The 15,701-nt window shown below is 39.3% G+C and overlaps 1 protein-coding gene across 3 annotated transcripts in view; it reads left to right on the plus strand.

The window, feature by feature from the left end:
• Window positions 1-15,701, plus strand: part of MAP4 (microtubule associated protein 4) — a 156,719-nt gene that overhangs the window by 65,790 nt on the left and 75,228 nt on the right. For all 3 annotated transcript variants that reach the window (XM_068981978.1, XM_068981976.1, XM_068981977.1), the window contains exon 3: window positions 11,735-11,803. In XM_068981978.1, coding sequence (XP_068838079.1) covers window positions 11,735-11,803 — 69 coding nt within the window. The remainder of the gene's footprint in view (window positions 1-11,734; window positions 11,804-15,701) is intronic.

Raw genomic sequence — 15,701 nt, forward strand, 5'->3', positions numbered from 1 at the left:
CAGATGATAAAGAATTCCTGCAATGCGGGAGATCTGGGTTTGATCCCTGGGGTGGGAAGATCCCCTGTAAGGGGGCATGGGCAACTCACTCTACTATTCTTGTTTGGAGAATCCCATGGACCGAGAAGTCTGGTGGGCTACAGCTCATGGGGTCTCAGAGTCGGACATGACTGAGTGACTAAGTACAGCACAGCCATTAGCGTAATTTTGGTATTTTCCCCCCCATACTACCTTGTTTATAGAAGGCTTAACTTAGGATAAATGGGAGGAAGAGGAGAGGTGGTTATTTGGAGACATCAATAAAGAAAGGAAAAGAGCTTCCTTATTTCAGTTCAGTTGCTCAGTCAGGTCCGACTCTGTGACCCCAGGGACTGCAACACTCCAGGCCTTCCTGTCCATCACCAACTCCTGGAGTTTACTCAAAACTCATGTCCTTTGAGTCGATGATGCCATCCAACCATCTCATCCTCCGTTGTCCCCTTCTCCTCCCACCTTCAGTCTTTCCCAGCATCAGGGTCTTTTCAAATGAGTCAGTTCTTCGCATTAGGTGGCCAGAGGATTGGAGTTCAGCTTCAGCATCAGTCCTTCCAGTGAATATTCAAGACTGATTTCCTTCAGGATGGACTGGGTGGATCTCCTTGCTGTCCAAGCAACTCTCAAGAGACTTCTCCAACACAGTTTAAAAGCATCAATTCTTCGGCACTCAGCTTTCTTTATAGTTTCTTTGTTCAAAATGCATTTCTTAGGCAAACCTTAGATAGGACTCAACAATCTCAACAGCGAGTTTTGCTTGGACTTCCTCTAGCTTTGGCGAGTGGCAGCCACTCTCTAGTTGCGGTGTTTGGGATTCTCATTTCGTTGCCTGCCCTTGTTGCAGAACCTGGGCTCTGGGGTGTGTGGGCTTCATTTGTATTTGTGACCGGTGGGCTCTAGATCTCAGGCTCCGTAGTTGTGGCGCACCAGCTTAGTTGCTCTGAGGCATGTGGGATCTTCCCAGATCAGGAATCGAACCCATGTCTCCTGAGTTGGCAGGCAGATTCTTTACCAGTCAACCATCAGGGAAGCCCAGCAGTCTGTTTTTTAACAGTCTCTTGCAAGTGACTTGGATGCCCGTCCTTGACTGAGAAACACTGGTCTTAGAGAAAGGGCCTAAGTAAGTCCTGGGAAGGATGATAGCTAGAGCCTCAGAAATGGTCCTTCTTCAGCTGACTGGGGCTTTCTGTTGAGGAGCTTCGCAACTAACTGCATTGGCCACCAGAGGGCGATGTTGGCACAGGTCTGACTTTTGCACAAGGAGGAGCCCTTGCATTGAGACCGTGCTGAATCCTCGCCATTTTGCCCAACGCTGACTTACTGTGGCTCTCTTCTTCACAGCACGCATGCCTTCTCGGCTTCTTGCTGTTTCCCTTCTCTGCCAATTGATTTGCCAGCTGTGGGACTCTGAAATCTCTTGCAGGAGAAAAAAAAATGTAACAGCTATCTCAGAGCATGTGATTAGTTTAAAGAAAAAAAAAGTGCTGTTTTCAGTGCTATGTGTATTTAGCTGAGAATGTTTTCATTTTTTGAAGCCGGAGTCTTGTCCTCTGGGAAATCAGAAAGAAGACAATTTAGCTTCTTTTGAATGAAGACTTACCCAGTAATGCACAGCTTTCCCATGATTAGAACCCATGTCTTATCTACAGAGAAGTATGCAGACCTTTTTCCTGCTGTAAAACCTCATTTTTTTTCCTGCAGTGATGTTTTTATTCTTCTCTCTTGAGCTTAGATTTTTGAGATCGTTAGTTGTTATATGGTTAGAATCTCCATCTCCCTTTTATTTTCTTCTAAACTCATTGCGTTGCTTTTTTTTTTTTTAATTCTGGTAAGTGGCTTATTTCTTAGTGTTACAATTATGATCTAGTCTGGTAATGTCACTTTAATGAGTTTTTCATAAGGCAAAAGTTAATTTCAGTGTTCTCTCAAGGTTACTTTGTAGTTTAGTGATCAGTCTATGGAAGATCTATAGTTGTATAGGTAGATCAATATGGTTGTTCAATCTATAGTTCAACAACAATGAGAATACTAATAGTTGACATTTACTTCACAAAATGCATTTGCCACAGTGCTGCCTCCAGTGTTATTGCTTTAGTCCTCTTGGTGACTGTGGGAGGTAGATATTACCCCTCTTTCAGATGAGGCTGTTTTTAAGGCTCAGGAGTTCAGTTCAGTTGCTTAGTTGTGCCTGGCTCTTTGCAACCCCATGGACTGCAGCATGCCAAGCTTCCCTGTCATCACCAGCTCCTGGAGCTTGCTCAAACTCATGTCCGTCAAGTCGGTGATGCTATCCAGCCATCTTACCCTCTGTCGTCCCCTTCTCCTCCTGCCCTCAGTCTTTCCCAGCATCAGGGTCTTTTCCAATGAGTCTATTCTTAGCATCAGGTGGCCAAAGTATTGGAGTTTCAGCTTCAGCATCAGTCCTTCCAGTGAATATACAGGACTGATTTCTTAATACAAGGGAATAGTATATGATCATTTAGTTTCTAGTGATAGGACCACAACCTGAACCCAAATCTTGTGATGTAAAACTGTGTGTTCTTTCTGTGAAACCATACTGTCTTCATGAATGCTTACTTTCTAATTTATTTACTGTCTCATAGATACTGTTTTTCAAAACTAAAGACTCACTTAATTTAAATCAAAAGAATTATCAGACCTGTAAACACTATGTTCAGGGAAATGTAAATCAGAGTCTTATTTTATTTGCATAAAGAGCATGTACTTCAGAATTCTACTACTAAGTTATATAAATTTATAAAGTCTTCTACTTTATAAACAACTATTTTACATCTTCTTGTTCATTTGAGGGCTTTTAGAACAGATAGTCAGTAAAGTCAATTGGAAGAGAGTTGATACACTGCCTGGCCCCTCAGCCAGTCTCCTAGCCTACATTGTCCTGTGTGCTTTGCTCTGCCGTTGCTCTAACGTTCAGGAGTGAACTGCTCCTGCTCTCACTCAAGGGCACTACTGTAGCCTTCGCCTCTTCTGTCTCTTTTATCACCAGTTTCTCTGGGTCATTCATCAGCATCAAATATACTCTAACTTTTTCCTTCATAAGAAAAAATATTCTGTCTCAATCCATGCCTTTCTCATTTACTTTTCTTTTATTCTGCTCCTTCTTTGAAGCAAATATATCTGCTCTCTAATGTCAGTTGCTTTCCCTCTTAAACCCACTTCCATCCAACTTTCACCCATACCATTTCACTCAGCTGCTTCTTTGAAGGTACAAGCCTTTACATTGGCAAGGATGAATCTAGAGGACTTTGACCTGAGCAACCAAAAGGAGTGATTTATCATTTCGTGAGATGGGAAGGCTGTAGAAGGAGTAGCTTTTGAGGGAAAGGTAAGAATTTCAGCTTATGATAGTAGAGAAGATATCTAGTCAAGAGCAGTAGCAGCTAGATAAAAGAACCTGAAAGTGAGAGCGTAATTCTGGGCTGGGGATACACATCTGGAGGTGATGATAATTAAAGCTTTGGCTGAAGGTGGTGGTCTACAAAAAATCCTTTATGATTGTTGTAATTGTCCAAGAACATTTCCTGACTTGCAATCCTTGCTCGCGACTTGCCCCTTACCCGCCTCTGTCTTTTCTTCTCCTTGGTACCTTTCGTACCTGAGCCTACCCTTTTCAAGGCACTTGTAAAATCATAATTAAGCTATTTGTTGTCTCACACTCAAACTACTCTAGAATAGGGATAGTATTTTGTTTATTTTTATATTCTGGCAGAATGACACGGTTAGCAAAAGCAAAGAGGCACAGAATAAGTTCATAGTGTACCAGCAGCTTCAGGTTGCTCAGTGATAAGAAACAAGAGGTCAAATGACAAGTGAGACAAGTGACAGCGGAAGCAGGAGACACACGCCCAGCGACATTACGCGGAGTCTCACAGTCTGTGCAGAGACAGAGACGAGTGGGGAGCTCGTCGGATGTGTGTTAGCGAGGTCACTGCTCTTGGCACATGTAGAGATACAGTCATTGCTTGTTAAGCTGAACTGAGACCATTTGGTCTGTTACTGAACTAAAGTCATCTTATTCAGGTTTGGGTTATGTTAAGGTGCAGACTAACAAGTGACTCTAAGTCTGCAGCCTAAAGTGGTAGGTCTTTATTTACGTGTAAGTGTCTGATCCTGAACCCTCTTTATAATTTTTTGCAAAAATTGTTTTCTGACTTTGATTTGAAAATATACTCTATTTCTTACCTAAATTTCTTTTTGGAATAGAAAAAAAAATAGTACTAACAGTTATAGTTCATAATAATGGTACCCTACCTGGTATGAGAGAAAAGCAGAGACTTCCTAAGAGGTTAATTTGCCATGTTTTATCTGTAGCTGAGAAATTCTTAAGAGTTGCATAGGGCAGAGATACCAAAGAAATAAACTCTCCAAGTCCAGCTATCTTTCACGTACTTTTAAAAAAAAAGATCCTTTCCTCAGAGATAAAACGTTTACGTTATTCTTAGGCACAGAGTCCAGGTAAGTTGGGAGGAGCATTTGTTTCTTACAGTTAAATTTCTGGATATGATGCAGGCATCTTTATGTTAAGATTGCTCTGTGAAGCCACAGCAGTATTCTCCCTCCTGTGTGTAGATGGCATGTCTGGTCCTGAAAACAAGGAAATAGCACGTGGCTCATGGGCTCTGGTATTGCTCTCATTTGAAACTTCTGTTAGTAGCTTTATTCCCTTGATTATAACACTGAAACTTCACTGTAAAGAAAATTAGAAAATTAAAGTGTTTTAAAGTCTCTAAAGTAAAGTGTTTTACAGTCTCTAAAATTTTGTGTTTAGAAATTGAAGGTTTACTTAGGAGTTGCTGCTTTTGCCTCCTCCCTCCTCTTTGTCCCCTGCTGCTGCCCCGTACACACACAGACAGTCACATTTATTCCAGTCATTCATTGATTCTGTATGCAGATGTTTGTTGAGAATGCTGTGTTATTAAGGAGAAAAAAATGAACCTCAAAGCTGTGACCTCAAGGAGTTTACAGTTCATTAGTGAAGGTAGTCAAGTGCCAAAAGAAAAGAGCAAATAAAGAGCTGTGTGATTTGAGAGGGGTGTGATAATATCTGATTTCAAGACTAGAAGGAGAAGAAGCTTGTCTTTGGAAGGAAGCACAGGTACGGGCAGAAGCGTCTCATTGCAGATGCTTTAGGTTTGCGTGTGTGGTGGTAGAAGGGGCAGGAAATCTCTTCCTATTTTCTTTGAAAGAGATGAGGTCATAATGCTGAAAAATGGAGGTGGAAAGGGCTACAGTTTTGAAGGGAATAGAAGTGGTTTAGAGAAGACATTTCAGAGTGTGGTGTAGACAGGAATGTTCGGGCAAACATTATATGACTTTATCATCAGATATCAATCTGCCTTTGCTTTGGAAACAACCCAGCTTCTTTTGGCCATCTTTTCTTATAGGGAAAACTGAGTGTAGGTATATGGGAATCTCTGTCCTAGCATCACAATTTTTCTGTAAATTTAAAAAACTAGTCTACAGTAAAAATTTTGTTTAAAAAATTGAAATTCAAGTAAGTGAAAATCTCCCCTAACTCTGACTTATCTACTTATTTTTTAAGAAGAAGTAGATCTTTCAGGATTATTTACTATGTAAATTACAAACAGAAATTTGTAAGTTTTAAACAAATGGGTTCAATCTCTGTTTACTTTGCCACTTGGAAATTTTTCTACTAGAATGTATAAACCATTCTTTGTAACTCTGCATTTGTCTAAAGTAGCAATCTTGAAACTTTTTAGTCACATAGCCATGTGGGAATTCTCAAAAATTTTGTACTCTTTGTACATTTTTAAGTTGACATCTAAATTTTTTAAGCAGAAGTTTACATTGTTGGAAAGTATGTAATTTTCAGGATGTTTCACTTTTACCACATAAAATAATAGTTATATCAGTCTTTTAAATGTATCCAAATGCTTCTAAATAATATAGCATTTTGATTCCTATTATCATTTACTTAAAAAATGCATGAGCAAGCTGTTCTTTATCATTGGAAATGTAAATCTTTCTTTTGATCCCTTGAACCCTCATTTCTATTCCATTTGTCATAGACTTTTATCCTAATGGAATATATTTTTAAACTTGAAAGTTTTTTTTCTTGGGTAAATTATCATATTTCTATAACAAGTATGTAAACTTAAATTTTGATGTAAAAAGTTCCTGTAACCAAAGGATCCTAAGTATAACTTGGTCCAGAGGAGATTTATCATCACAATTACTAGTAGTACCCAGTTGTGACCTTTGTCACAATTTTTGACAAATTATTACCAACCATAATAGTTAAATCTGATTGTTCTTTTTTTTTTTTTTTTTTTGCTCCTCGGCTTGTGGGATCTTAGTTCTCTAACCAGGGATTGACCCTGAGTCCTCTGCTGTGGAAGCACAGAGTCTTATTTACTGGACTGCCAGGGTATTCCCTGAAAGTGTTTTTCTAGTGAGATTATTTGCTCTATTATTTTCCTTGATTAGATTCTAAATCTGTGAGTAACCATTTTTTTGCTACAATGGAAAGGACTTAACAATATTTATTCCTGTTGTTTTCATAGATAATAACAGCCAAAAAGCTCTATTCACACAGCTTCCTATGTGAGAATGGAAGCTTTATTATAGCAATATATTCAGTTCTTTGAGTTCTATGCTAAGAATTCCATAACTCAGTATTATTAAAATTTATTTTTAATGTCCTATCAGACGACAACCTCATTATGACCTCTTTCAATTTTGGAAAATCAAATAATTGGAAACTCCCTAACCTGGAAAGGATTTGTTAATCATTAGATAATCACTTTGTTTAGGGGCTTGCTTTTGTTTCATGGATGTGCGGTATTTTCTTTCATCCTTAAGAGGAAAATAACATACTCCTTTTTAAGAGTCTAGTTGTATCTGCCTTGTTTCCCTGGGTGACAGTTTGCTCTCTTTGGCTGTGATGTCTTTTTTTGGTAGTGGCTTTCCTGAGTTGCTCGGCCATGCTGTTGTCTTGAGGTTCCCTGTGATACTCTACTGTTTGCTGCCACCTGCCTCTGGCGGGTGTGGTGGTGCTGCCGTGCAGCATGGGGCTCCCCCACAGCGCCCCCGGGTCTCACCATCCACCCGGTGAGCAGGCTTCCTCCTGTGCCAAAGCATTCAGTGTCTTCCCGCTGGGGTTTGGCATAAAGCTGACTGTTGTGGGTGAGGGAGGGAGAGCATGGGGGAAGTCGGGACTGGCGTGGCAGCTTTTCCTGAAGTCCCACCGTTGCGGCTGTCTCCAAGGCTAGAGTTACCTCCAAGGAGTGCTGTTTTCCTTCCTGTGCCTTCTTTGGGAGGGGGTTTCTTCTCAGGGTGGTCTGTTTGCTTCATTTACTTGGATATTTCTTGTAATTTCTGGTCTGCTAGGGGGTACCCTTCTTGATTTCTAGATCTTTTATTTTTATTGCCTTTTTAAAAAATCAATCTTTCCTGCTACTTCTGACTGCTTGTGATAGCATATTGAAGCTGGCCTGTGTGCTTCAGTCTGCTATCTGTCCACTCTTTAAGGTGCTCAATTAAAACAGTAGTTTACATCTGTGAAGGTCTTCCTTTTAATCCCCCGTCTCTGTTTCCCTGCACTTCATTCCTTAGCAGTTAGCACTGATGTTTGGTATATGTTTTTCCATATTTTTCCTGATTATTTATGTGTGTCTTTCATAGTGCTATTATGCCTTTCTTTTTTAAAAAGTAACATGATTATATATATATATATATTTATTCACTTGGCTGCATTGGGTCTCAGTTGCAGTGCGTGAGATCTTGGTTACATCACATGAGATCTTTCACTGCAGCACGCAGGCGTGTGGGATCCAGTTCCCCAACCAGGGATTGAACCTCTGTCACCTGCGTTACAAGGCAGATTCTTAACCACTGAACCACCAAGGAAGTCCCTGATTATATTTTAATATATGTGCTTTTTTCTTTAATAGCATTTGGCATCCTGAAATTTTCCCATATTAGCTACCTCATTTCTTTTAATAGCTGCATCTTATTTCACAGCTTAGTGAATCTCCTGGTAGGCATTTGTTACTTTTAAAACAATGCCGCAATAAAAGTTACTTTCAATTTTGTGTACTTTTATATCTTTTTCATGAACTACCTACCTAAAATGAATTGTTACACTGGTATTTCAAAATTTGGTAAACTGTCGAAAGTTTGTTTCAATTTATATTTCTCCAGCGGTGTATGAGCTTACCCTTTTTCTTACGCCTTTGCCATCATGGGCTATTATCAAATTTAAAAAAGATTTCCTCATGCTTACAGCTAAAGATGATATCATTTTGTAATATGCATTTTCCTATAGTCTACATTTTATTTTCTTTTTGCAATTTATGTTTTAAACTGAGATGGATTTTGGAAAATAGGCATTCTTTCTTGAGCTAGGAAGAATACATTTTATAAGCTTACTGTATGGGTGTGAATTTATTTATGTGAAATATGTTCTAGCTCATGTTCTCTCTCTTGATAAGTAAAACACAATATGTGAAACCCTAGCATGGTGCATGATGCATGCTGGGTATTTAAGAAAAGTCTGTTCCTTTTATTTTCCTCCTCTTGTTCCAGTTAACTGATATTTTCTTTTCAGTCTGCCTTATTCTTTTAGGCTTTTCTCTAGTTGTTCCTCTGTTACCTGAGATAACAGTTCAGTTCAGTTCAGTTCAGTCGCTCAGTCGTGTCCGACTCTTTGTGACCCCATGAATCGCAGCACGCCAGGCCTCCCTGTTCATCACCATCTCCCGGAGTTCACTCAGACTCACGTCCATCGAGTCCATGATGCCATCCAGCCATCTCATCCTTGGTCGTCCCCTTCTCCTCCTGCCCCCAATCCCTCCCAGCATCAGAGTCTTTTCCAATGAGTCAGCTCTTCACATGAGGTGGCCAAAGTACTGGAGTTTCAGCTTTAGCATCATTCCTTCAAAAGAAATCCCAGGGCTGATCTCCTTCAGAATGGACTGGTTGAATCTCCTTGCAGTCCAAGGGACTCTCAAGAGTCTTCTCCAACACCACAGTTCAAAAGCATCAATTCTTCGGCGCTCAGCCTTCTTCATAGTCCAACTCTCACATCCATACACGACCACAGGAAAAACCATAGCCTTGACTAGACGGACCTTAGTCGGCAAAGTAATGTCTCTGCTTTTTAATATACTGTCTAGGTTGGTCATAACTTTTCTTCCAAGGAGTAAGCGTCTTTTAATTTCATGACTGCAATCACCATCTGCAGTGATTTTGGAGCCCCCAAAAATAAAGTCTGACACTGTTTCCAGTGTTTCTCCAGCTATTTGCAATGAAGTGATGTGACTGGATGCCATGATCTTCGTTTTCTGATGTTGAGCATTAAGCCAACTTTTTCGCTCTCCTCTTTCACTTTCATCAAGAGGCTTTTTAGTTCCTCTTCACTTTCTGCCAGAAGGGTGGTGTCATCTGCATACCTGAGGTTATTGATATTTCTCCCGGCAATCTTGATTCCAGCTTGTGTTTCTTCCAGTCCAGCGTTTCTCATGATGTACTCTGCATATAAGTTAAATAAGCAGGGTGACAATATACAGCCTTGACATACTCCTTTTCCTTTTTGGAACCAGTCTGTTGTTCCATGTCCAGTTCTAACTGTTGCTTCCTGACCTGCATACAGATTTCTCAAGAGGCAGGTTAGGCGGTCTGGTATTCCCATCTCTTTCAGAATTTTCCACAGTTTATTGTGATCCACACAGTCAAAGGCTTTGGCATAGTCAATAAAGCAGAAATAGATGTTTTTCTGGAACTCTCTTGCTTTTTCCATGATCTTTTCAGTGAGTTTATATGAAAGATTTTTTTTTCTGCATTGGGTTTGTGAAACCCAGAAACTTGGACATTGTAGTTTGTTGTCTTCCACAGTAAACTCTTGCATTTCATATTTTAGTAGCATATGTTCTAGACTTCTACTTGTCTTATGAAAAATCTGTAAGGTTAAGAGAATTTGCTGGAACTTCTTGGGTTGGCAGGCTAACTGCAGAGCTAGGCAGGTTGCTGAATGTTAGATATAGTCAGAGCCTTTCAGAAAGGTTATATGTCCTCAAATTGATCTATATAGTAAGAGCAGTCAGTATCCCATCAGAATTTTTTTTTTTTATAAATCAACAACTATCTCTCAAATTTATATGGAAAAGCAAAAACATTAAAATATAACAACACAATTTTGGAAAAGACCTAATTTGGAGGACACACATGATGTCATTTTAAGATTTTATAAAATAAAATTATCAATTGTATTTTAATTGTATTGTGGTACTGGCAGATGGGTAAGTTTATAGATTAGTGGAACAGGAGAGTCCAGAAACAGACCTACATGTAATATGGTCAGTTGCACCTTTTCAACAAAGGTGCAAAGGAATCAGTGAAATAAAGGAACAATTAGATATCAATGTACAAAAATATGAACCTAGACCCATATTGTAACAACACATAAAAAAGGGCTCAGTGTGAAACCTAAATGAAAACCATAAAACTTCTAGAGGAAAACATCAGAGAAAATCCTGTGACCTTGAGCTAGGGAGAAATGTTTTAGATATCCCACCAAAAGCATGGAAACATGAAGGAAAAATGGTAAATTAGACTTTTATCAAAATGGAAAGCTTTTGCTGTTCAACAGACACAGTTAAGAAAATGAAGACATATTTTTTGGGTATATGTTTTTGGAAAATACTTTAATTGAAGAAAATATTTGCAAAACTCTCCTGATCAGGGTTTGTATTCAGAAAAATAAAGAATCTTCAAAATTCAGTAATAAGAAAATACACAGCCCAATTAAAAAAATAGTCCCGAAAATCTGAACATCAAAGAAAAAAATCAGTTCATCAAAGAAAATGAAAGACTGGCAAACATGAAAGGATGCTCAGTATCCTAAGTTATTAGGAAATGAGACACAAGTATATTGTTGTTTTTGTTTAGTCACTAAGTCATGTCTGACTCTTTGTTACCCTCGCCAGGCTCCTCTGTCCATGTAGTTTCCCAGGCAAGTATACTGGAGGGGGATGCCATTTCCTTCTCCAGGGGATCTTCCTGACCCAGGGATTGAACCTGCATCTTTGGTTTGTCAGGCGGATACTTTACCCTTGAGCCACCTAGGAAGCCTACATGGTCTATTAGAATAGCTTTTTTTCTTTTTTTTTTTTTTTAAAAAGCCCACTGCTTCCAGAAGTGCTGCAGGGGACCTCCAGGTAATCATCATGTAAAGAAGCAGAGATGGGACCTTAGACTTTTTATGTGGCAGTTGGTTTATTTTTGGTTGCATCGGTTCTTAGTTGCTGACCAGGGAACAAACCTGCGTCCTCTGCATTAGAATGTAGATTCTTAACCACTGGGTCACCAGGGAAGTCTGTGTCCTTGGAGAATTTGGTTTGAATCACTGGTTCTAAACCACTGGTTCTTCATGGTAGTTTACTGAGTATAACGATAGTCTTTGACAACGTACAGTGCTGTAAGGAAGGCTTCTCCTGTAGTTGTGGCTCCTATTAGAGTTTGAATGCCGTAGAAATTAATGACTCAGTTCTGTTCTCTGTATTTGGATTTCCTTTCATTTGATCTTTAAATTTTGGACAGATTTTATCTGCTGTAAGCTAATGTTATGAAGAGTGACAAAAATCCTAGTACTTAGACAGCAGTGGCATCTGTTTTTCATTTTTCTGTCAGAGTGGGTAATTATCCTTTCTGGTCGTTGTAGGTACTCCATCTTCTCAAGCCACAGTGCTCGCCAACGGTGACCACGGAATAGAACGGAATGATGTCACTGGTAAGTGGTTCCCAGGAGTCCTCAAATGTGTGGGTGAGACAGTCATGGTAAACACCTAACACCTTGATCAGCTCCTTTGAGGAGGATTGTTAGTGGAAGCATATGGATTATTTGTCAGGGTACTCTTATTCTTGGTGGTTGTGTTTAAATCCAGGGCATCTTGCCCCATAACATTTCCAACAATGGAGAGAGTGAATTTCGTTTGATATTCTGTGAATATTTTTTTACAGTTGTACCACTCAAGAGTTGGATCAATCTTAATAATAGACTTTTGATGCCGAATGACCATCATCAGAATATGTAGTGTGGAGTCCTTTGGCTGCCACAACTCTCTGAGCAGGTCTTGTCCCTGACTGCACTTGGTTTGCTTTCCATAGCTCACTGTTAGGGAACTTGTGAGCTGGAAATCGAGAGTTCTTTCCTTTCTCTTGGGCCCTCAGTCTGTTTTGTCTTTCTATTTTCCCCTTAACTGTTACTTTGAAATTGTCTGTAATGCCTAGCCCATTACCAGGGCTAGCGCAGAGTTACTGTGGTTCCCCCTTGTATATTTGTAGTGAGCAAAATTTTCAAAGCAGTAGCAGGGTCCACAGGGATGTATTCTGTGAATAAATTGTTTAGGTAGCTAATATGAGAGCCATACTGAATTTTTTAAAATAGTTGCACTTAATTTGCTTAATTGAACAATCAGGCTGATGCTGTTGACCCAAATGAAAAGACTTCTGTTTAACTGGGGCATATAACGTTTGCTTCACATTACTGTAGGGAGGCCAGCACTAGCCGTGGCTGTGTTTCTCTTCTTGTGTGCTTACCTCAGCCTTTAGAAGTCCTGCCTTGAGTTATCGAGGGATTTCTCAGTTTCTAAGTCTTCCGCAGAGCCTTCTGTTAGCAGTATCAGTTATTCTAGGATTTACTCTTTATCCTGATCCTGTGACCTTTAGAAATGTTGTATACATCTTTATACCTTAGGTTTATTGATGACTAGGTTCTTTTTTTCCCCCTCCCTCCACCAGGTTCTATTTTTATGAATGTTAGTTTGACCCAGTGACAGTAAATCCTTACTAGCAACTCATTAATTAGGAACACTTTACTTTAAAAGCTGGAAACAACAAGAAGTGCAAGTTTACTTATCTCTCTGTTTTGTGAACTGAAATCTTTGTAATTTTTTTTTTTTAATAATCTTAGTTCATATGTGGCATTGACTGTTTCTGTGCCTGCTTTGAAGAAAGCAAAGATCTATATAAGCTTTAAGAAAGGCTTTAAGAAAATAGTTAGAGACGTATTCCCATGACTAACAAAGAAGAAGTTTGAACATAAACTTTTGAAAAATGAATAGATAACATAAACTTTTAAAAAATGAATAGATTCCACTTTCTTTAACAAGGAGGCAGTGCCAGGGGAAAAAGAGGGGATTGATTTGGTTAGCCATTGGGAACAATGAATTCCGTTTTCATCTGGTAAGGAAATGACTATCGCCACTAGAGTAGGTTTCTTGTCTAGCAGGATGTCAGGTCTGACCAGAGGAGAGTTAAACTTGATGTAGCAGTTTTTTTCCCACTGCCACAGCTTAATAATGCAAAGGAAAAAAAGAAAAACAAAACAGGAAAAACACGCAGCCTGACCCTTACTGTTTGAAGACTAGTTCTGTGGCATCAAAAAAAGAACCCGACTGTTTATGAACTGTCTGTTGCCATTATGGGAGCAGGTCTTTCTGCTCTTGGACACCTCCCTGCCCAAAGTGTAGAATATAGTTTGCACACCTGGGGAGATGCTGTCTTCTGAATTTGACCTCTTGACTATGTTAAAGCAGATGCTTTACTGAAAATATGCATGTTTCATTGGGGCTGGGAAGGGGTAGGAAGCGGGCAAAGAGTGCATGTTTTCGGAGCATGGTGTGACTGCATTCTAATTTGGCCCTCACTAACTGGAGCATGTAGCTTTGTGCCGTTTTGAAATTTCCCATTTTTGTTTCCTTCAGAGTGTTATCTGTAGTTCTAAGAGCACACCTGCTCTGCTGACAGTGAATAAGGGTTTATGAGCATCTTGCTATGTTGAACTTGCTGTTTACTAATGACCTGTGCTTTTCCGTCCTTTCCTTCCCCTTCCTACTTCTCCCTCCCTTTCTATTTTTCTCCTCCTAGAAGCCTAGCGTGTCTCTCAACACTGGGGCTGCTGCAACACCAGACCAGTGATCTTTCCTAAGCACCGTTACACTTGTAAAACCTTCAGCATTTTGCAGAGCTTTGCTTTCCTTCCTGGACACGATAGAGAAGAACCTGAGGGTAGTTCTTCGGGGCCCATTTCTGCTGATTGCTGAGCAAACCACCTGCTTCCTTTTGTGCTCCGCAGGGCTTGATGGAACCTGCTTTCCCTTTGTGAGCTCAAAGTACCAGATGATTTTTTTTTAATCCTAGTGTTTTTATGAGGGTCATCCAGTGTCTTTTATTTCTCGTTCTCTTTTAAAACTCATTTTATCATTTAATTCAGTCACACATTTTTCTTTTCTTTAAACATTTTTAGTTGGCCTTTTTCATTTGGTTTTCCGATCTTCAACCTGAATCAGGGTACTGTAACAGCAAATGAGATGGTGTGCTTTCATAAAGGGGTCGACTCCACCAGTACTGCAGTGAACCGCCCTCTTCCTCTCCTTTTTCCGTCTGTAAGCTTGCTTTTAGGGTAGACTCATCCTTCAGGCTACCTGTGTTTCTTTCCACCTTACTAACATTTGAATAATGATAGCTATTTTAATTTAAAGTTTTCTAATTTAGAGTAGTTCTGATTAAACTTTGAAAAATATTTCCTCAAACGAAATCATCCTTTGTTATTTGCAAGTTGGGCTGAAATTGTTTCTGTTATGAAATTATAATCTATTTGTGCAGACTTAGATTCTCCTAAAAATTTGACAGCCTTGTTATTATGTATGGAATTTCATATCCAAAATTTCTTTCTTAGCTTGATCATGAGCTATCAAAAAAAAAAAAAAAGAAACCTGGTAAGTTAAAGAAAATGGAATCCTGTATTGTTAGAATATTGGGATGTTGATATAGATAGAAAATAGCTTTCTGTAGCAATCTGAGAAGTTAAATGGCAACACATTGAAGAACTACAACCAGTTACCAGGTTTCTAATGAAATGATTATCTGACTGGACTCAGGCTCTGTTCAGAGTTTGCCTGCTTTAGAACTCTGGTGGTGTCTTTGTGCAGCCTGAGGTGGAACTGGTGGGTCACATGTGAAGACTTGTGTGTGAAGTCCTTTACCATAAACCTTACCATTTATTTTTACACATTCTGAGGATTGTCCCAGTTGGAATTTCTTTTTTCTCATTCCTCATTTTTCCAAAATAATAGCTAAAAAAATCTGAAACCATCTGGGACATACACTGTAGAACTTTTCAAATGATAAGCTTTGATTGCATTTTTTAAAGTAGAATATAAAGCATGGGTCATGCTTTCATATTGTAGAGGAGTTCTGGTTTAAGATCTAGAATATGAGATACTCTTTAAAAAATTTTCTGTCCTCTTACTGACTATGTGTATTTTATAATCACTAAGCTACTGATTGTTTCAGATTGAATATTTACCACTATGTTCTGAGGAAGATTTCAAGATGTACATTTAGATCCTCTGATACAAGAGTACATTTGGGATGTGAAAGTTAGAATGTTATGAAAGTTTAAACCAAGTCTCTGCAATGACTTGTAGAATTTAGAAAGTGTTCCCTCCTGTGGTTACAAGGGTTCGTTCCTTTGCCGGGAATTCCTCTTGTGGATTCTGGAGAGAAGACAGTCACAGGAGGCACATTTTAGAGGAAGTGCTTAGCCTTACCTTCTAAGCAGTTGATAAATATGAAAACTCTTACCATTGGAGAAAAATCTGAAAAATAGCGCAGGAGATTAGAAC

Source organism: Capricornis sumatraensis, chromosome 10, assembly GCF_032405125.1.
Source record: "Capricornis sumatraensis isolate serow.1 chromosome 10, serow.2, whole genome shotgun sequence".
Classification (NCBI taxonomy): Eukaryota; Metazoa; Chordata; class Mammalia; order Artiodactyla; family Bovidae; genus Capricornis; species Capricornis sumatraensis.